This window comes from Pantherophis guttatus, chromosome 4, assembly GCF_059756535.1.
Source record: "Pantherophis guttatus breed Tessera chromosome 4, ASM5975653v1, whole genome shotgun sequence".
Classification (NCBI taxonomy): Eukaryota; Metazoa; Chordata; class Lepidosauria; order Squamata; family Colubridae; genus Pantherophis; species Pantherophis guttatus.
The window spans coordinates 128,927,159-128,948,471 of record NC_142066.1 but is presented as its reverse complement, the minus strand read 5'-3'; the positions used below and the strand labels follow the sequence as shown (position 1 = coordinate 128,948,471).

The following is a 21,313-nucleotide window of genomic DNA, read 5'->3' as shown; positions in this document are numbered from 1 at the left end:
GTGAATCACTGCAGTTGTTAAGTTAGTAACAACGTTGTTAAGTGAATCTGGCCTCCTCATTGACCTTGCTTGTCAGAAGGTTGCAAAAGGTGATCACAGGACCCCGAGACACTGCAACCGTTATAAATATGAACCAGTTGCCAAGCACCTGAATTTTGATAAATGTGACCATGGGAGGATGGCTTCAACAGTTGTAAGTGTGAAAAACAGTCATAAGTCACTTTTCTCAGTGCTGTTGTAACTTCGAACGTCACTAAACGAACTGTTGTAAACTGAAGACTATATAACATTGTCTGGACAGCCAATAAAATCATAGTTTCTTGCTGGTCTTTTAGTCCAATCCCCTGCCAAGTGCAGGAATTCTCAGATTATCTGTACAAGTAGTTATCTAATTCTTGAAAACTTTCAGTGATGAAGCAAATACCACTTCAGTAGGCAGGCTGCTCCATTGTTTAATTACTTTTACAGTCAGGAAACTCCTTATTTTAGATTTGGCTCTCATTGTAAAGCTTCTACTTTCTGGTTTTTAATCTCACTTTTGGGTGCTTTGGGTCCCATGAATAAAGCATGACAATTGCACAATAAAAGCCTAGTGTAAAAGTACCCATGGTCACAAGAGGGAAAAAGAGATTCTCCATTATTATTGTACCTTTTTAAAAAAAATCTGTTTCACCAAACTCCCCAAATTCTAGAAATTAGAACTTCTTTCCTAAATTCCTCTCGGACTTGTTAGATAATAGCCATTGGCAGCATGTGCATTGATTGCTTCAAAGCTCTGTGGATGTATTTGAACAATGCTGCAGAGTGTAATAGTAAGCATAATTGATGCTTTCCTTGGGTTCTGTGCACCTCTGATGGAATCTTTGCTCTGCTGTGCTGGACAGAAATCAATAATAATGCTGTTACTTGTTAGAAGTCCGGAAACTATTACTTCTTTTTACCCTCTCCCTGTCCCGAATCTTATTTTTTTCCTCCCTCCATTAATAGTTAAGTAACGTGATTGTGACAGTACAGTAATCCCAACTAAGGCTAATTGGATTGTTTTTTAAACTCAGAACATACCAAAGTGGGAATTAAGTTACAGGTTGCGGGGTGGGGGGGTGGGGAGAAGTTAGTCAGAAACACAATTCTTCATTGCTAAAGTAATACTGATTATCTATATACCGTTAAACCATATGTAATTGGAGGAATAGGGAGAAAATCTATGTAGTCACTCTGAGTCGATACTGATTCAGTGGCACATGATCAGTCAATTAATTCACCAATCTATCAAGAGAAAGCAATGTTGTATTGAGCGGGATTATATTTTTGAAGCTAGCTTGCTAGTTGTTCATAATAAGATGGTTGAAGAAAATTGCACTCACATTTATACTCATGCCAATCTAATTGAGGTTCTGAGATTAATATGCAGATTGAAAATTGGTTATTCCTCAATTTACACCTGCCTGTGAATTTTGCAGTTCTAAGTTTAGAAATTGGGCATATGGGTCATTGGAAAGCAACAGCTGATGCTAGAATCCTTATCCCCTTTATGATGTTTGTTTATTTCTCCCATTTATTATGTGTAAATAATTGAATGAATACTACTTCAATTAATAGTACTATGAATAACAACAACAACAACAACAACAATGGATAATCGTTTAACCCTTGACCGGTTTCAGAACCTGGATTAAATAGAAGATAAGCAAATTGTATTTGTAAGACAGGGCTGAGCAGTTTTAGGGACATCAAGGGCTGCAATTCAGTCTCTTAAGCTTCTAGAGAACATTTTTGCAAACCTTTTGCAAACCACTGGCCAAGCCATGTGTAATCCTCATGATAGGAAAGTTGTACACTCCTGTCATAGCTGTTCAAGAAAATTGTTTTTAGATTTACAGGGGCTAGGCAGTATTTAAATACGGGGTGCTGAAAAAAAATCAATTTATCTTTTAAAATCAAATGTTTTGATAATGCATTTACTCGATTGTATATTTGCTTACCATTGCGCAATATAATTAGGCTATTATCAAGGAATTCTTTCAATCACATCAGAACTCTTTTCCTTTTCCCCCTTTCCCCTTTTCCCACTCTAGATGCCAATCAATATTTGGAGGTAAAAAACATTACTTTTTTCTTGGTTCCCAACACTGATGTCTTCTGTTTTTACTCCCTAACCAGTGAATCATCATGTCAGACAAGAGTGATTTAAAAGCAGAGCTGGAACGTAAAAAACAGAGATTGGCTCAAATAAGAGAGGAGAAGAAACGAAAAGAAGAAGAAAGGAAGAAGAAAGAGGTAAATGTATGTGATATCTGTTAAGGTATTGTTCCTACTTTTTACTTATGTCTCTTGAATTTATATTTTTTCATAACAGAAAAAATAGAAAAGAAATACAATCTGGTAGAATGTCAGTCTTGTCATCTCTTTGATGCTTTCCATCCATCTTATATGTTGTGCTCTCCTTCTTGTAATTCCCTGAACTTTGATAAGCATATTTATTTCTTTTTAGTTCATAACTTGTATCCATGCCCAAAGTATGCAGGTTTTTGCTTTCTGAGAATTGCCACAAGAGAGCTAGTGAAAGGGTTGAAGTAGCAAAGCAGAATTCAAGCTACAGTAGACAAAATGATTATGCAAATATTAAGCAGATGTATCCCATGTCAAGATAGGAAGTATATGACCAAATTTCTGTTTGCTTGAAAAGGTGAGACAAAAAGACTATCTGCAACAGGGCTGTCAAATTCCTGGCCCGTGGGCCGGATGTGTCATGCACCCACACCCAGTTTAGCAAAGGAGGAAAAAGTCCCGACATGTCACATGATGACTAATATGTTCCGGCCGAAGATGAACGATTCTGAGGCGAACGGGAACAGCAACAGTAATGTTTATTCAACTCTCTTCAATATACATAACATGCCCAAAACTCCCGCGCTTGACAGCTCCCTTTTATACCCGGAGCTGTCATCTTCCAACCAATCAGAGAATAGGTAGTAACTAACTTGGCCACTAGGGACTGACTGTATTTGAATATTCAACACTCCTTCTCACCCAGCTTGCGCATGCGGACGTCACTCGCATGCGTAATCACTCAAATATGCTGGCCTCCTCCGGACCCGCCCTGATCGCCTGAGCTCCACCCCCTCATCTAGTACAGGCGGTGGATTTGAATTGCTACTCTCGCTAGATTTACCGGACTGCCCGGGACCGGCCTCCCCCATTTGGTCCCCATCGACAGGTACGTCGTCCGCTGGTGTATCGGACGGGATTGGGGTTTCTGCTCTGGCCGCGGCCAGCCTTGAAGGCTGTTCGCTCATGTCCTCCCTGCTGTCCTTCTGGGGAATTAACACCCTCCTAGCCCGCAGTTGGTCTTTATGACGCTTCCAAATCCTCCCGTTATCCACCTCAACTTGGTAGGATCGCGGCCCCACTACTCCTACGACCGTTCCAGCCAGCCATAATGGCTGACCCCCATAATTACGGGCGTAAACCATGTCTCCCACTAGGAATGGTTGGTATCTACTGCGTGAATCCAAAGGCTTGCTTGGGTAATAAGAGGGGTGTATTCTGTCTTAACAGGGTGCGTAATTTGCGGCCCATTAAGAGCTCAGCAGGGCTTTTATTTGTAAGTTGACAGGGAGTCGTATGCTGAGCCATTAAGTATTCTTCTATTCGCTCACTCCAACTCCCGTGACCCAGCTTCTTAAGTGCATCCTTAGCGGATCTCACGGCGCGTTCCGCAAAACCATTACTAGCTGGGTGGAACGGCGAAATTAGACAATGCCGTATCCCCCGGTGCGCCAGGAATGCCTCGAACTCAGTAGATGTAAATTGGGCACCGTTGTCGGACACTATCATATCTGGTAACCCATGGGTGATAAATAGTCGGCCTAGTGCCCGAACAATGGTCTCCGATGTGGTGGAACGTATGGGTAACACCTCCACCCACTTAGAAAAGGCATCTGCTACCACCAGCAGGGACTGTCCCTGTATAGGGCCAGCTAGATCAATATGTAACCTAGACCACGGGGCCCCGGGATCCTCCCACTCCCGAGGCAGCTCCTTGGCCGGCATAGGTAGCGCTGCCTGGCACTGTGAGCAGGCTGAAACCCAGTCAGTGACATTCTTATCCAATTGTGGCCACCACATGTAACAACGACCCAATGCCTTCATGCGCACCACCCCCGGGTGACCCCGATGTAATTCTTGTAATAAGGATTGTCGTAGAGGGGGCGGAATCACGACTCTATGACCCCACAACAGGCATCCGGCTTGCGTGGACAACTCGAGCCTTCTCGTAAAGTAGGGCTGAAATTCCTGGGCGAGCGGTCCTTGCGGCCAACCCCTAGCCATCCAATCCAAAACCTGGGCTAGGACTCTGTCTTTGGCGGAGAGACGAGCGACGTCCGACGCTGTGACTGGCAGCGACGAATCAGCAATCAGGAACACCGAGGATACAGGAACAGGGTCAGCGAGCAGAGCTGGAATGGGGCAGCGGCTCAAAGCATCAGCGTGAGCAATGTCCCGGCCGGGGCGGTGAACCAATTGGTACGTGTATGCAGCCAGGAACATGGAGTAGCGAGTCATGCGGGGTGACATAATTTGTGGAGCTTGCCGGTCACCCGCCAGAATTCCTAGAAGGGGCTTATGATCGGTGTATAATACAAAGGAACGACCATATAAGTAATGGTGGAAGCGTTTGACCCCTGCCACTAGAGCCAATGCTTCCTTATCTAACTGTGAGTAATTACGCTCAGCAGGAGCTAAGGTCCTGGAAAAATAGGCAATGGGCAGTTCCCGCCCAGAGGGGAACTTATGGCTCAAAACTGCCCCCACCCCATAAGGGGAAGCGTCACATGCCAGAGTAAGTGGGAGGTGAGGCAAAAACTGTTGGAGGATGGCGTTAGATGTTAAGAGATGTTTTACAGCATGGAACGCCGCAACTTCCTTTGCTCCCCACCGCCAAACAGCCCCACGGTCCAAAAGGCGGTGTAGGGGCTCTGCGACCGTTGCCTTATGTGGCAGAAAAACCGCATAGAAATTTAACAACCCCAGAAATGCTTGCAGGTCGGCTTTACCGCGAGGGGCTGGTGCATCCAAGATAGCGGACGTCTTGGCAGCCGTCGGGTGAATCCCGGCGCCATCGATCAAAAACCCCAAGAACTCTACCTGCCGCACTGCAAATTGGCACTTGTCTTTGTTCACTTTGAGCCTGGCGTTGCTAAATTTACGAAGGACCCAACGAAGCCTATCCCTCAATTCAGACGTGCTGCTCGCTGAGATAAGGACGTCATCAAAATATGGCATGACACCGGGGATCCCGTGCAATAACCTCTCCATCAGGCTCTGGAATATCCCCGGGGCTACACTAACTCCAAATTGCAGACGACGACATCGGAACGCCCCCCGGTGTGTCACAATTGTCTGGGCCTCCGCAGTCTGATCATCCACCCGTAATTGCTGGTATGCTTGGGCCAGGTCCAATTTGGCGAAAATTGAACCCCGGCCCAAGGAGTGCAGCAGATGCTGCACAACGGGGACAGGATAGGCGTGTCCCAAGAGAGCCTTATTTAAGGTCGCCTGGTAGTCTGCGCATATGCGTATCGAGCCATCCGCTTTAATGGGCGTCACAATAGGTGTCTCCCACCGTGCAAATTCCACCGGTTCTAAAACCCCTTGTGAGATCAACTTATCCAATGCTGCATCCACCCTTGCCTGTAATGCGAAAGGCACTCTGCGTGGTTTCAATCTCCGAGGGGGAATCCTGGGGTCAAGGCTAAACGACACCGGGGGCCCGGTATAACACCCTAACTTGCCATCGAAAACGGATGGAAATTCCTGGATTAGCATGTCCAATTCAGATGAGCGGATGTCATGCACCCCTTGCAAAGTGAGCCCCAACGCCTGGAACCAGTTTAATCCCAGCAAACTGGGCAACGGAGCTTCCACGACAATTAGAGGCAGGCGGCCAGAAAAGTTCTTAAAATTAACACAGAAACGGCCACACCCCAAGACGGCTATTGGTTTTCCTTGAAAATCTTTCAACTGTAAGTGACAAGGGGAAAGACGGCTCTTGGCCATCCGCGGTACCAGTCTTTTGACAGTGCTCCAGGACACGATAGAATGGGCGGAGCCAGTGTCCACCTCCATCATGCACGGCTGGCCCTCGATATATACTGTCACGTTAATCTTGCGATAGGCAGCCCCAGGTGGATCCAGATTTACCATGTAAATTCCCCCTTGCTCTCGATTCCAGGAAGGGCGACCGCCCGGATCGGCTGCTCTTCTGCCAGGAACTCGACGACTGGCCCTGGGGGGGGGGCGGGGGCATCTCCACAGGTCCAGGCGCTCTGCACACCCTCGCAATATGGCCCCGGCGAGCACATCTGCGACAGACCACGTCTTTCAATCGGCAAGTATTACTAGAGTGACTACCCCCACAGCAACTGCAGTTTCCCCTCGGCTGCCTGGCATGCCCAGCAGGGCGCTGCGCATCTCTAATTTGATCCACCTCGGGCTCTACACTGGAATCGTATTAATCGCTCCCCTTAGCCGCATTGTAGTTAATGGGCTCGCCTTTAGGCTTGGCGGTCTGATGTCCCCGGGGCAAGTCAGCTAGGGATAGAGCAGCTAGCTCCACGGCACACGCTTCATCCAGGGCTTCTTGAAAGGATAACTCAGGCTTGGCAATGAGTCGTCTTTTAAGGTGCTCGTCTCTCACCCCACTGACTAATCTGTCCAACAAATAATCGTCCAAGTCCACAAATTGGCAGTGTCTGGCCAATTTTCGTAGCGCCGCAACATAGTGACTAACTGACTCCCCCTCAGCCTGATCCCGATGGTAGAAATGTTGGCGGCGAGCGATGCGTGATGGAGCTGGAGCGCTTCCTCTCGCTAGACAACTCCCTGTAATCATTTGCTATCAGGAAGCAGTCAAATCTGGCTACAAACGCCTCCCACAATTCCATCGAGGGGTTAAATGGGGCAAAGTTGTGTGAGGACGCCATTCTCCACCCCCTCTTATTCGAGTGTCACTCTCTGTCTCCCCGTTACCGCCGGGCACTTCAAAACCTCGGAAAGCCTCACTTCCTCTTTTCACTGCCTCCAACCGGCATATCCCATCCTCATCGCCACTAATATGTTCCGGCCGAAGATGAACGATTCTGAGGCGAACGGGAACAGCAACAGTAATGTTTATTCAACTCTCTTCAATATACATAACATGCCCAAAACTCCCGCGCTTGACAGCTCCCTTTTATACCCGGAGCTGTCATCTTCCAACCAATCAGAGAATAGGTAGTAACTAACTTGGCCACTAGGGACTGACTGTATTTGAATATTCAACAATGACGACATGAGTTTGACACCCCTGATCTATAATATAGGGCATGATGTTGGTCATCTGAAATCAAATGATCTTCTGTATATATTTGGCTTCTATCTTGTTGTCTGAAGCAAGTGATCTTACTTGTGGCTTTCTGTGAACTTCTCTAAGTAAGGTTAAGAGTTTTGATATATCACCATTCCTAGTATGAACCCTAACAGTGGTCAGTTTTGATTTGGTTGAGAACCTATTGATTGTTCTTTCATTACTTAAATTTTTAATTTGCAGACCTATAATCCAGAAGTGTTTAGCTTCTTTTTCTTGCTTTGCAGATCTGTAACGTATCTAGCTTTGGGGGGGGGGGAGGGAGTCCTGATTAAACAGGGAAATAAGCTGGCATTGATTGTAATTGGTGTATAAGTACAAAAAGCTGTTGATAATTTCAAAATAGTTGTGACTTGAAATGGAATTGTTTATTTGTGAAAATATAATTTGTCTGTCTGTCTCTCTCTCTCTCTCTCTCTGTCTCTGTCTCTGTCTCTCTCTGTCTCTCTCTTTCTCTCCATATATATATATATATATATATATATATATATATATATATATATATATACTCTCTCTCTCTCTCTCTCTCTCTCTCCCTCCCTCCCCCCCTCCCCCCGCTCAAGCTGATGAAGGGAGGAGAACTTGTGGCTCAGAGGTTAATACAACTGCTTCACATGCAGGCAGCCCAAGTTTGAATCCAAGTAAGGGTATGGCTAACTGATGAGAGCTAAATAGCTTGAAATAGATCTATACTAGTCTCCCTGTATTTCTTTATCAGTGAAATATAAATTTGGTTATATATATATAATTAAAAATTCAATTGCAATCTGTATCTTCCTCTCTCATTTTATGGTCGGCTAGTTTGGTTGCTAAGGTAGCAAATTTGCATTTACTGTTCTTCAGCAAAATAAATGATACCATAATTACTGTTGCATTGTTGGCCTCCTGGCTTTAGGATACTGTCTTATTTTTTTAATATGACATATCATTTGGTATGTCCTGGAGAATGTGCATGGGAATTTTTAATTAAAGAATTTATGCTCCTCCCTTTTTAATTCAGTCATAGCACAAAATAGAGATGAGAATTGACAGTGAAATTCATTTTCATACAAAATCAGGGAAGCATAAAATGATTGTATTTTTATTTTTGTCAACAATAGTTACAGTAAAAAAATACCTGTTATCCTTTGGATATTATAAGGGAATTAATTATAGATATATTTTACAATTTCCTAAATATTTTAATAACTTATATTTTGGAAAATACAGAATAGCCTTTTCAAGAGCCAGATTAAATGCGTTGTTATCAGATATGCTATGTGGTAGATTTAAAAATGCTTTCTCTCAAAGACTTTGTACCTGTAATGGTGCTGATCTAAAACGGTGAACATTTTATTATAGTATGAATGTTATAAGAGTTTTAGGTAGGAAGTTAAATCAGGATGCTTCTGAGTATATAAGCATTTTAATACAGATAAAAATCCTAAGATTACACATCCATGTACGTGGTTGTCTTTTTCACACATTCACACAAACATCACATATGGATATGTATGATAAGAAGGCAATATCTTTCATCATTAATGATTTAAAGAATCTTTTAGCCTCACCCAACATGATTATTGAAGTGATATAAAGCTTGACTTAATTAATACATTATAGGCCCAGCAATGATTGGATGATCTAGAAGATACTATACAACCTGCCCACATGCTGGCAATTAAAGATTGGGTAGAGAAACACATCCATTTGCAATCTTCTGCTCCATGTGTTGCATGCAGAACTGAGCTAGATTTTGCCAGAGCTCCAACAGACAGCTGGATAGTTTTTTACATGCCCAGATATTTCTTATTTAGGAAAATACTAATCTTACTTTTCTAGCTATTCATCAGCAATAGCAGTGCAAAGATTAAAATTACCATCTTAAAATACAGATAAAATCTACCTAGCTTGGTATTCTATTGGCAATGGTATTGTGTGATTATGTTAAAACAGCAGTAAAAAGACCTGTTGGTAGAGCAAAATAGCCAAGATTGTAATTGGGAAATGTCTACCATATTGTTACTTTTTCTGTTGAAAGTTGGGGGAAAGGGGCCAAATATACTTCTGTTTAAAGAAGCTGAAGATACAAAGCACATACAAAACTTGTGTTTTATGGGGATTAAAAAAAATAATTTAGAAATGGTGGTTGTTCTCTTTGCAGTGCCTTGTTTTTCCTTTAAAAACAATATATTGTTATTGAGGTAGAAATTAGGATGAGCACCTTTTTTGCTTACTCTGCAGTTCTATTGAAACTGATTCCCACCACTGAATCTGCTACTTCTCCTGGAGGAGAAGCTACCGTTTGTCTGTGAATCATTCTATTTATTTGAATTCTCTGAATAATTTTTCATTACTATTAATTCAGGCAGATTCTCAGCAGAAGAAAGAACCACCCCAGGAAGATTCTGATCTGGATCGCAAGAGAAGAGAGACTGAAGCTTTACTGCAAAGCATTGGTATTTCCCCAGAACCTCCGCTAGGTAATCTTAATAGATCCATTAATATGTTTCAGTTTCTGTAACATTCATGCATTATTTTAATTACTGCATGCTTAGCTTTTATTGTCTTGATGTGTCTGTGATGTCTGTGGATTATACATCATGTAATACGTGATTGTATGGCTTGTTAATAGCAATTCTCATCCCCTCCCTTGCTGAATGTCAGCTTTGTATGCCAGCATAGTTATCACTCATATGCCGCAGCTACACCATTAGTAGCTTGTGTTCCATCCTTCTTAGAGCAGGGTTTAAATTATTTATAATAATTGCCACTTTCAAGATAGATTTACTTATGGCACCCAAGAATAAAAATGTATATACATAAATTATAAAACAAAATAACTTTATTAGTTGGTCCCCTTGGATTTTGTTCAGTATATACATTTTCCCTCTTCTTTTTTTGCGGTTCTTCAACAAGATGGAAACAGTGCTGCAGCAGTGTGCCACAAGCTGGGCCATTTTTGTGTGTGCCTACCATATCACAATGCACAAACAAAAATGAGTAGGGTTGTGTTATGATGCTCCAACGTTGGTTCCATCATTTTACCCCTTGCTCCTCTCATTCCCACAGAAAACACTGAGCACAATCTAAAAAAGTCTTGGATAATATTATTAAATAATTTGATCCAGGGATGGGTTCTACTTACCTTTACCACCAGTTCGCAATGGGATCGCGCATGCACCTTGCTTCTGCACATACATAGAAGCTTCTGCACATGCGCAGATTGCTGATGATGACATTTTGGGCGGTGGGTGGGGCCTCCCACTGGTTTTACTACTGGTTCTTGCGAACCGGTCCGAACCAGGGGCAACCCACCACTGGTTTGATCCTTCCACAGACTTTAAAGCAGTATTTCTCAAATGCTGCAACTTTAAATTATATGGATTTCAACTCTCAGAATACCCAATGTTGTCTGGGGCATTCTGAAGTCCACACCCCTTAAAGCTGCCATCTAAAACATGCCAGGCATGTTTTAAGGCCATGGCTTCCTTGATGATATTTTTTGCAAACCAGAACTCACCTTCTACTAGCATGACTAATAAAACCAAGAAGCAGAACTGGTGGATAATGACTCATTTTCATTATCCCTTCACACATATCCCTGCCAAACTGTTTTCATTACAAAACAATGCATTTGGTATTTTTTTTCCGGTTCATTCTGATAACAGTTCATGGTGAGAATATGTGTAAGATTTTGGAAATCAAACTGTGGCCAGGCTGTTTCACTGGTGTCTCTGCCAACATATGTGAATGGTTTAGTAAAATGAGCTAAATCAGAAGAAATACAGGTTGTCCTCAATTTATAACCACAATTGAGCCTGGAATTATGATTGTAAATCATGCTGGTCGTTAAGTGGGTTACTACATGATTACCTGATTTTTGCTGTGATAATTAAGTCAACATGACAATCATTGAGCAAAACCCATTTTAGCCGACGGGTGGTTTTTTTGCCAGAAATCAGAAGTAAACACTGGTTTTCAGCAAAAATAAAAATTTTTTTTTTTTTTTACAAATTTCAGTCATAATAGTGTCAGTTGCTGCAGACAGCTGAAATGTGATCAGGTTGCCAAGCATCCACAATGCAATCTTGTCGGAGAGGGGGGGAGAGGGGGCAGCTATTGAAACTTCAAAATGGGGTTTTAAGTATCTTTTTGGACAGGGGTTGCCATAACTTTAAATGGTTGCTAAACAATTGGTTGTAAGTCAAGGACTACCTATATACATTTAAAGATGAAGTTGAAATAGCCATTGTCAAAAGTTATATTTTTGACTGTAGTTGTGTGTGAAGATTAGTCCTAGTGGCCTGCTTTTTCTTTATCTTAATCCTTCACTGCCTAATTAAATGTGATAGAGAGTTTTCACTTTAAAAAAAGCTGTAGTTCACCTTTAATTATATATTTGATAGAAAAAAAGTTCCCTTCCTTCCAGCCTAGAGATTTATTAAATTAAATCATGGAAAACAAGCCTATGACCAAGATGGTTTATGTTTAATATTGTACACCCGGGGAAAACTTGGTCAGTTGTTCTTTCCAATTAGTTTAGTTTTGGAATTCTAATTGAAGTTCTTAAAAATAGTTGAATCCATAATTCTATCCAAATACTGATTTATATTCATGTTTGATCATCCTCAGCAGGTGGCAGCATCTAACTGACCTTGCAGATCTTGAAAAAACAAAGCAGTTGTGAATCTGATTGATTCTGAGATGGGAGATCATCAGCATATTCAAAAGCTTAAGTTAGATTGAGAATCAAAAAACAAAGCCAACATCACACCATCCTGGAAGAAATCTACTTGTTTATTCTTCCCAAGAAAACTACAAATGTCAAGTTCAAATCAAAAGAATGTACCTATATTTAAAAATACTTATCTGAAGGCTTTGTAAAAATATATATATTATCATTTTAGTTTAATAGTTTTTGCATCCAGGTGGTAGAGAATAAGTAAAGTATACTAGTGAAATTAATTAAGATATTTTCACTGGTACAGCATACCATTACTGTATGCTGCCCAGATGGACATATATATTTGACAATTAATCAATTTTATCTTCTCCAATTCTGCCTTTTTGGACTTCTATTTTATACTGGTCCAGAATTGATTCTCTGTTCTTCTTGGATTCTACATGTAAATTAAAAATAGGTATTGATTATTTTTATCTTGGTTCCACCAATATTATAACAAATTTAAAAGTAATTAGTTAGATACAGGGTCAATGCAAGGGAACGTTAATAAATGCTGATTGCAGCCTTTAACCAAACAATTTTAGAGCACCCGTTGGGCTAACTTGGACAAGCCAGAATTTGCTTGGGGATTATAACATCACAAATCTCTAGTAGTCCCTCTGGAATCCCTTTAGGGAAAAGTCTGAGATTTTTGTAGAGGATCAGGAATAATATTTTTATTGTGCTGGCAGAAAAATACCAAATATGTTAAATGAGGCTGAAAAGAAAAAGAAAAAAAAACTCACTAGGAATTCATATCTGCTGGAATTATTTACCATAAACAACCAATCTGAGCAGAAAACTATAGAGCCATGATGTGAACCTATGGCACGCGTGCTGGAACTGCCATGCAAAGCCATCTCTCCGGGCATGCGAGCCATTGCCTGTTGTTCTTCTGGGTTCTGGCAAGCCACCCAGCTGGTCTTCACACGCATGGGAGGGTCAGAAACTGGAAGATCATCTTCCCGGCATGTGCATGTGCACTGGCCAGTTGGTCTTCGCTTGTGCATGCGTGCCAGAAACCGGAAGACTAGGTGGCTGGTGCGCATGCTGGAAACCAAAATATCATATTCCCAGCGTGTGCATGTGCATTGGGAGGATGCTGTTTCAGTTTCCAGCACGCACGTGCTCACCAACTAGCTAGTCTTCATGCGTGTGGGAGCATCGGAAACTGGAAGATCATCTTCCCGGCATGCACATGTGCACTGGCCAACTGGTCTTTGCGTATGCATATGTGCCAGAAACTGGAAGACCAGGTGGGATGCGCATGCTGGAAACCGGAAAATCATCTTCCCAGTGTATGCATGCGCACCAGGCAGCTGCTGTTCTGGTTTCCGGCATGTGTGCAGGCATGCGGCTGCTCCCATTTTGGCATTCAGTGCCGAAAAGGTTCACCAGCATTGCTATAGAGTATTACTCTAATGAATATTAGTGATCTTAAAGACAAAAGAAGCTATTCTGTTTTGTGAGTATTCAAATAAATATCCATAATATAGAAAATTATAAGGCTTTTAAAAAAAAATTTGGTCAGTAATATTTTGAATTGTCCATTATAATTCCATTTTTAAGTAGTAAAGGAAACATTTAACCCCTAAAACAAAATTCTAAAAATAAATTTCCAACTGCCTGCATGCTTAAAAAATCAATTCTACTTGGAGTCAACCTTGACTTTTAATTTTTTAATATAAAAAAATTGGGTGCTAATATTAACACAGTTAATGGATCCGTTTAAACTTCCCTAAAATTTAATTAGCAAAAATATTTAGAACTGACTGGTTTCTTTCTTTTCTCCTCCTTTTTTCACCATTTAAAACCCTCCTGCATGCGCAATCATTCTATTATTTGGATCCCGGTTCAAAATTTTCTTGACGGTGCTCTACATCAGTGAAATCATTGCATGTTTTAACATGGGATACCTGTTATTTTCATTATTTAGTCCCAACCCCTATGTCTCCCTCTCCGAAATCAGTGAGCACACCCAGTGATGCTGGAAGTCAAGATTCGGGAGAGTTGGGACCTATAGGAAGGTAAGATAAAATGCTCACTTTATGTGCTATCTACTTCGCTTGAGGATATTTTTATAGAAATGTATTTCTGTCCATGATTCTTGTGTGACTGAACACTCTGTTCTAGAGAGCGTAGGCCGCAACATGAAATTATGTCAGAATGATGGCTCGTGGTTGTTATATGTCACGATACAGGTCTATACAGATAGTTCTTGACTTGTGACTTTAATGGACGTTATCCATTCTGGTCATACGTTGTGATGGGTGTAAAATCAGTTTATCATGACCAAATTCATTTTTATGGCCTTTTTTGTGGTGGTCATTAAATGAACACTGTTATTGTTTAAGGAATGTTGCTGTTGTTAATTGGACCCATTAGTCACTGTAGATACATTTTTGCCAAAAACTGGAAGTAAACTCTCATTTTCAGCAAAATTTTCATAAATTGTCATGTGACCTCAGGACCCTGCAAAAAACCATAAATACAGGCTGGTTGCCAAGCACTCAAAATGCAGTCACATGACTCCACAGGGGCAGTTGGAACTTTGGAACTGGAGAGAGGTTCATTAAAATTTCAAATGGTCACTAAGCAACCAAATATAAGTCAATGATTACCTAAATGTTGCATTTTTATGTCATGCCATAGCAAACATTTCATCACTTGCCCTCCTCCCCCGTCTTGCCTCCCCTCCTCCACTGAATTCCCATGTTGCAGAGATGAAATCCTGTGTTAGAAGAATTATTAGAGGAGATTCCTTTCATTGAAGTTCTGTATTTTGAAAAACTGATATTGACTTGGGGCATGAAGACTGCTGGCTATTTAATTATGATTGTTGAAGAAGCCACAATTGCATGGATTTATTCAACATACTAAGCCAAAACCAAACAAACCATATTGTGGCCTAGCGTGATGTGTGAATACTTCTCTGTTTTAGAAGATCAATATTGTCATCCATTACGTTTTAAACAGTTTTAAGAAAAATATGGACGAAAAAGTAGCAGAATTCATTCACTGTGTTTTCTAACACAGAGGTCCTTTGTATGCATGCATCTTTTAACTGATATAACAATTAATTACATTGCCTTATAATTATTAATTTTTAAATAAAATTTGTCCTGCTTTTATTCTTTGACATGAGATTTCTAGGGTGCAATTAAGTTCCTCAATATAAAATAAAACCTTTTGAAACATAACTATAGAATTAATTTTTATGCATAACTGTCGCCGACTACTGTGTTTTCCCAAAAATAAGAGCCTGTCTAATATTTTTTGGGACCCTGAAATAAGTGCTTATTGCCATGTGCTCAAAAGCCCGATTGGGCTTATTATCAGGGATGTCTTATTTTGGGGAAAACAGGATATCTTCCTTTCAGATAAATTTTTGGATAGATTTTTGGTTCAGGGAAAGATGCATGACAGTGATGATTTATTTTATTTTCATGTTGCTCTTCTTCCTGAAAAGCCAGCAAGTTAAGGATATAGCTCATGCTGCTGAGAAGGCCACTCAAATCCGGCTCATAGATATTCAGGGGATGGTCTTTTTTTAAAGAGTTAAGAAAGAACAATGTTTTTTTAGGAATGTCCTGTGGTGAATGGCTGTCCAATCAGTGTAGGGTCTGCAGCAGTGGTGGGTTGCCCCCTGTTTGGACCGGTTCTATAGAACCAGTAGTAAAACCGGCGGGAGGCTCCGCCCACTGACCCGGACATAATCATAAGTGATCTGCGCATGTGCAGAAGCTTCTGCGCATGTGCAGAAGAGTGCGCGCGGGCACGATGCGAACCGGTAGTAAAGGTAAATAGAACCCACCCCTAGTCTGCAGTTTAACACAACAGCAGGTAATCAAATTTTCTTTAAAAAGCTTGTATAAAGAAATTATTTCTATTGTTTTGTCTTTAATATAGCAAATACTTGAAGACAAAATGAAAATACTTTTGAGTACTTCTTGTGGATTGCATAACTGCAGCCTGACTCTGCATGTAGATCTTGTATACCCTCTTTTTAGGGGATAACATTTTCTTGTTATTTTTTTGTAATAGGGATGGGCACTATATTCCACATGTTGTGTATCAGGAAGTCCTATGAGCCTAACAGAGCATATCTTGAGTATCTCAAGATTTTTGGCATAGTTTTGTAGGTTATGGTTTATCTTAAATGGTTGTTGCTATTATTGTCTTCCTTTTTTTAATAGACGTTGCAGATATGGAATTTTTAAGATGCAAAATGGATGCCTTTTGCACTATTATTGAATTATTCTTAAAGCTGGACTGAAATTTCCTTGTGCAGATTCTGGTGACATTATGAATTCACTGCCCACATCCCCTTTCTATAACGTGTTTCTTTTGGACTGCATCAGGATGTCTTGTGCTCTTCCATCAGATCTTTGGTGTCATTTTGAGGGTTATGGTTTTCTGTAAAGTATAAATAACATCGCCATTAACTTCCCATCTTCTGAAATAGAGCATTTTGCCATTGATTCCTATAAGTTGTTTCTTTAGTGTGGTCTGTTCAAAACAATTTTTTCCACTTCTGCCCTAGAACGCTATTGAGCTATTAGAGAAATCAGAAGTGGTAGCAAAAACTAAGATGTCATTATCCTCTCTGTGGTTAGACAAATGAAACCCACCTCAGATAAACTGGCAGGTTTGCAGGTAGGAGTGGGAGACCACTTGGTCTTCATATTGAGTGCCAGAGTGCTAGACATGTGATGAAGGGGCAATGAAAGGAATAGAAATATAATGATAACTTTAGACAGTATAGGAATATCAAAGCTCTTATCTGAGATTACTTGTAAGGAAAATCTGGTTGTAAATGGATTTGCATTACAGTGAAAATAGAATTGTAGATTTTCCATCTAACTTTGGATTCCCTAAGCTTTTACTCACTGTGGTCTGTTTGAAACTAAAGGTCTCACAATTCGATGCAATACAACCATTAATGATAATATGGGGATGACATCTGGGGGTTTGTTTGTTTGTTTGCTCTTGTATAGGATTGGAAATGTATATCATGAGTTTAGTGTGCTTCTAATGCATTTTTTGGGGGGCGACCTCTATCATAATAGCCTTTGATTTAATTAATATATACTTGATATGCATTTTTCATTTCAGTTTTAGGACACATGTAGAACTTCCTTCACAAAAGAGACAGACATGCAGGCAGGGTTGGTATAACTTCAGTTTGCAGACTTAGGTAATGAAATTCAAAGGTTTAAAGTAAGCTATTTCCTATTTCTGAGTAAACAGCAGCCAAGTGGCAGTCAAGCTTTCCATTTCTCGTACTGTCTAGATATTTTTCATAATCAGTATTCTGTAATTTTGATCATATTCCTAGATTCAGAATAAATAAAAGTACTTGTTAAGGCAAGACAACTATAAAAATAAAACTACTTCTAATAGTAAAAAACAATTAGACAATATCAATGAATCAGTAATAGATAATTACTATTTTGATTTGTTTCCAGGAAAAATTCATGTCTGTGGTTCTTCTGAAAGTATAACTACAGGTATTATACATCTGAAAGATTAACATTCCCTCCCTCCCATTTTATAACGTTAAATTTGTGTTACCCAAAGTTTTCACTTACAGGTGGTCCTTGATTTACAACAATTTGTTTAGTGACCGTTTGAAGTTACAACCTCAGTGAAAAAAGTGACTAATATTGTTGTTCACACAACTGTTGCAGAACCCTCATGGCAGGGGTGAAATGCTCCCGGTTCAGACCGGATCACTCGATCCAGTAGTGGTGGCGGTGGGTGGTTTGGAGAACTGGTAGCAAAAATCCCTGCGCCCCCCACATGCCCAGCTGAGTCGCACAGTCATCAGAGGCTTTTGTCTTCCGATGAAAAAATGCTTTTAAAAAAAAAAAAAGCCTCTGATGATCATGTGGCTCAGCTGGGATCGTCAGAGGCTTTTCAAAGCATTTTTTTCTGCAACCTCTTGGCCGAAGAGGTGGTAAAAAAATGCTTTGAAAAGTCTCTGACGATCCCAGCTGAATTGCCTGATTGTCAGAGAGGCATTTTTAAAAAAGCCTCTCTGATGATCCCAGCTGAGTTCCCTGATCGTCAGAGGCTTTTCAAAGCATTAGAAAAAATGCTTTGAAAAGTTAAAAAAAAAAAAAGTTGGCCACGCCCACCCAGTCATATTTACCCACCACCACCAAGCTACAGAACCAGTAGTAACAAATTTTACATTTCATCCCTGCCTAATGGTCACCTGATCAAAATTCATACACTTGGCAATTGAATCATATTTATGACAGTTATAGTATCCGGGGTTATGTGATCATATTTTTCAACCTTCTGGCAGCAAAGTCAATGGGGAACTACAGTAATTAACAACTGTGGCAAGAAAGGTTATAAAATCAGGCAAAACTCATTTAACAACTGCCTCATTTAGCAACAGAAATTTTGGGCTCAGAACACCTGTTGTGTAAAACCCAATATTGCTATATTTATTCCCATGTAAGAATATATCAGATATCAGATAGAACTGCACAATGTAAACTTTTAGCAGTTGAGAGTTGTCTCAAATTATACTTGGCTAAATAAAAGTAGACACTATTTTCTCTGTATCTTTGACCTAGGAAAAGGAATTAGTTTTGGAAGTCTGCTGTTTACAGAAGCCAGAAACCTCAGTTTAATGAGCCCTTTTGCATGTGGAGTTTGTGGCATCATTAAGTGTGCTGATATTGTCATTCCTCAAGGAAGGATGGAATTCCATTCTCTGTGCTTCTCATTAGCAAGTTTGTTATGCTATAGAGTAGATCAGAGGGGAAGGGTTTTCCTATTCCCTAAAGTGATATCTAGGGTGTCTTACCAACCAAAATTTTAGTTCTTGGTATTAATTAATGTAAAATGTTGCAGCTAGTGTAATTCGTGGCTACCATACTTATTAATCTAGTCATGAAATCCTTAATTAGACTGCTTTTCTTTTAGAGGTGGAGACATCTACTAGCCCCAAGGAAATCAATGCTATAATTTACTCTTTCTATTGTATATCCATAGAGAAATATACATGAAAAATGCAACATGAAATAACAAAAGCCACATGGATGTTTTAGCATGGTCCTGGAAGCCAGAACCTCAAAGGAATAGATGTTTGCTTAGCAGCTAACAAATATTGTTTGCAAAATCCACTTTTGAAAATTTATATCATTTTCCAATGTTCTGTTTTATATTTTATCTCTAATTTGTAAACTTTCTACCGTGTTTCCCCAAAAATAAGACCCTGTCTTATATTTTTTGAACCCTGAAATAAGCGCTTGGACTTATTTTCGGGGAGGTCTTATTATTTTGGGGCGCATGGAGCAAGATGGGGCTCCTCTTGCAGTCTTACTTTATTTCCAGCTCTGTCTCCCTAACTCTAACCAGACTGGCAGTGCATGTGTTTAAATATTTTTGGGGGAGGGCTTATTTTCTGGGAAACATGATACATATATGGAAGTTTTTTTAAAGAAGTAATTTGTATGCATGAACATGAAAATATATGACAATACAACAAAGTTTCTCCATTTCAATTGCTCATCTCTTTCTGGTATGCTTTGCTTCCTTAATGGAGATGAATGTTTATGATGCTTGAAATGATGAAGTTATGCCTTGTATTTTAGCCCTGAAATTATTTAATTAATTGTTTTGCCATTTCATCATGTTTTCTTTACATTGCTTTAAAGTTATCATATCAAGAAATCTTGTTCAGTATTTCTTTAGTTAGACTATTCCCTTATAGTGACACTTCAGTGCTCTTTCTGGTTGCTTGTTGAAAACAAATGTGATGACTATTGGAATGATATTGCAATTAATATTTTTCAACTAATTACTATAGCTTTAGAAATTTTGAACATATAATTCATTTATTACCTGTACAAGACTAGCCTAATTCTTAATAAAATTCTATATGCATTTATTTATTTTATTTATTTATTTATTAAATTTATATACCGCCCTATTCCTAAGGGATTCAGGGAGGTGAACCGCGAATGATAAAAATACATGTAATACAAACGTTAATAATAAAAAACCAATTAAAATATACTAAACATTCTGGTCCTAGATAATTCAAGACATCCCAGTTTAAAATAAAATCAAAAAGCAATATAAAGGGAAAGTTAGGCCAGGCCGGCCTGCTGAAACAGGAATGTTTTGAGGGCACGGCGGAAAGTGCGCAGATCCGGAATCTTCTGTATCTCTGGGGGGAGCTCGTTCCAGATGGTGGGTGCCCTCACAGAAAAGGCTCCCCCCTGGGGGCCGCCAGTCGACATTGTTTGGCTGACGGCACCCTGAGAAGCCCCTCTCTATGGGAGCGTACTGGGCGGTGAGAGGCTATTGGTGGCAGAAGGCGGTCTCGTAAGTACCCCGGTCCTAAGCCATGGAGCGCTCTAAAGGTGGTAACTAAGACCTTGAAGCGCACCCGGAAGACCACAGGGAGCCAGTGCAGCTCGCGCAGGAGGGGAGCCACATGGGAGCGCCATGCTGCTCCCATAAGTACCCGCGCGGCCGCATTCTGGACCAGCTGGAGCCTCCGGGTGCTCTTCAAGGGGAGCCCCATGTAGAGAGCATTACAGTAGTCCAGGCGTGAAGTGACGAGGGCATGAGTGACCATTTTTAACGAGTCCCGATCCAGAAAGGGACGCTACTGGCGAATCAGGCGAACCTGATAAAAAGACCTCCCGGCCACAGCCGTCAAGTGTTCTTCTAAAGACAGCCGTGAGTCCAAGAGGACGCCTAAGTTGCGAACCCTCTCCATGGGGGGCAATGACTCATCCCCAATAGTCAATGATGGCACTAATTGACTATATCGGGACGTCGGAAACCACAGCCACTCGGTCTTGGATGGGTTGAGCCTGAGTCTGTTCCTCCCCATCCAGATCCGTACAGCCTCCAGGCACTGGGACATCACTTTAAGGGCATCATTGGGGTGGTCCAGGGTGGAGATGTATAGCTGAGTATCATCAGCATACTGATGATACTTCACCCCAAAACCACGGATGATCTCACCCAGCGGCTTCACATAAATGTTGAACAGAAGGGGTGAGAGAACCGACCCCTGTGGCACCCCACATACAAGGGGCCTCGGGGTCGACCTCTGCCCCCCTGTCAACACAGACTGCGACCGATCAGATAGAAAGGAGGAGAACCACAGCAACATGGTGCCTCCCACCCCTAACTCTTCCAACCGGTGCAGCATGATACCATGG

The 21,313-nt window shown here is 40.9% G+C and overlaps 1 protein-coding gene across 11 annotated transcripts in view; it reads left to right on the top strand.

Moving 5' to 3' along the window:
• The window catches only part of DYNC1I1 (dynein cytoplasmic 1 intermediate chain 1), a 212,867-nt gene that overhangs the window by 6,365 nt on the left and 185,189 nt on the right, over positions 1 to 21,313 (top strand). For 4 of the 11 annotated variants that reach the window (XM_034402103.3, XM_034402098.3, XM_034402094.3 and 1 more), the window contains exons 2-4: positions 2,161 to 2,283; positions 9,756 to 9,870; positions 14,050 to 14,140. In XM_034402103.3, coding sequence (XP_034257994.1) covers positions 2,170 to 2,283; positions 9,756 to 9,870; positions 14,050 to 14,140 — 320 coding nt within the window. In that variant the 5' untranslated portion in view covers positions 2,161 to 2,169. The remainder of the gene's footprint in view (positions 1 to 2,160; positions 2,284 to 9,755; positions 9,871 to 14,049; positions 14,141 to 21,313) is intronic. The other 7 variants (XM_087892761.1, XM_034402095.3, XM_034402100.3 and 4 more) reach the window with 3 other exon arrangements.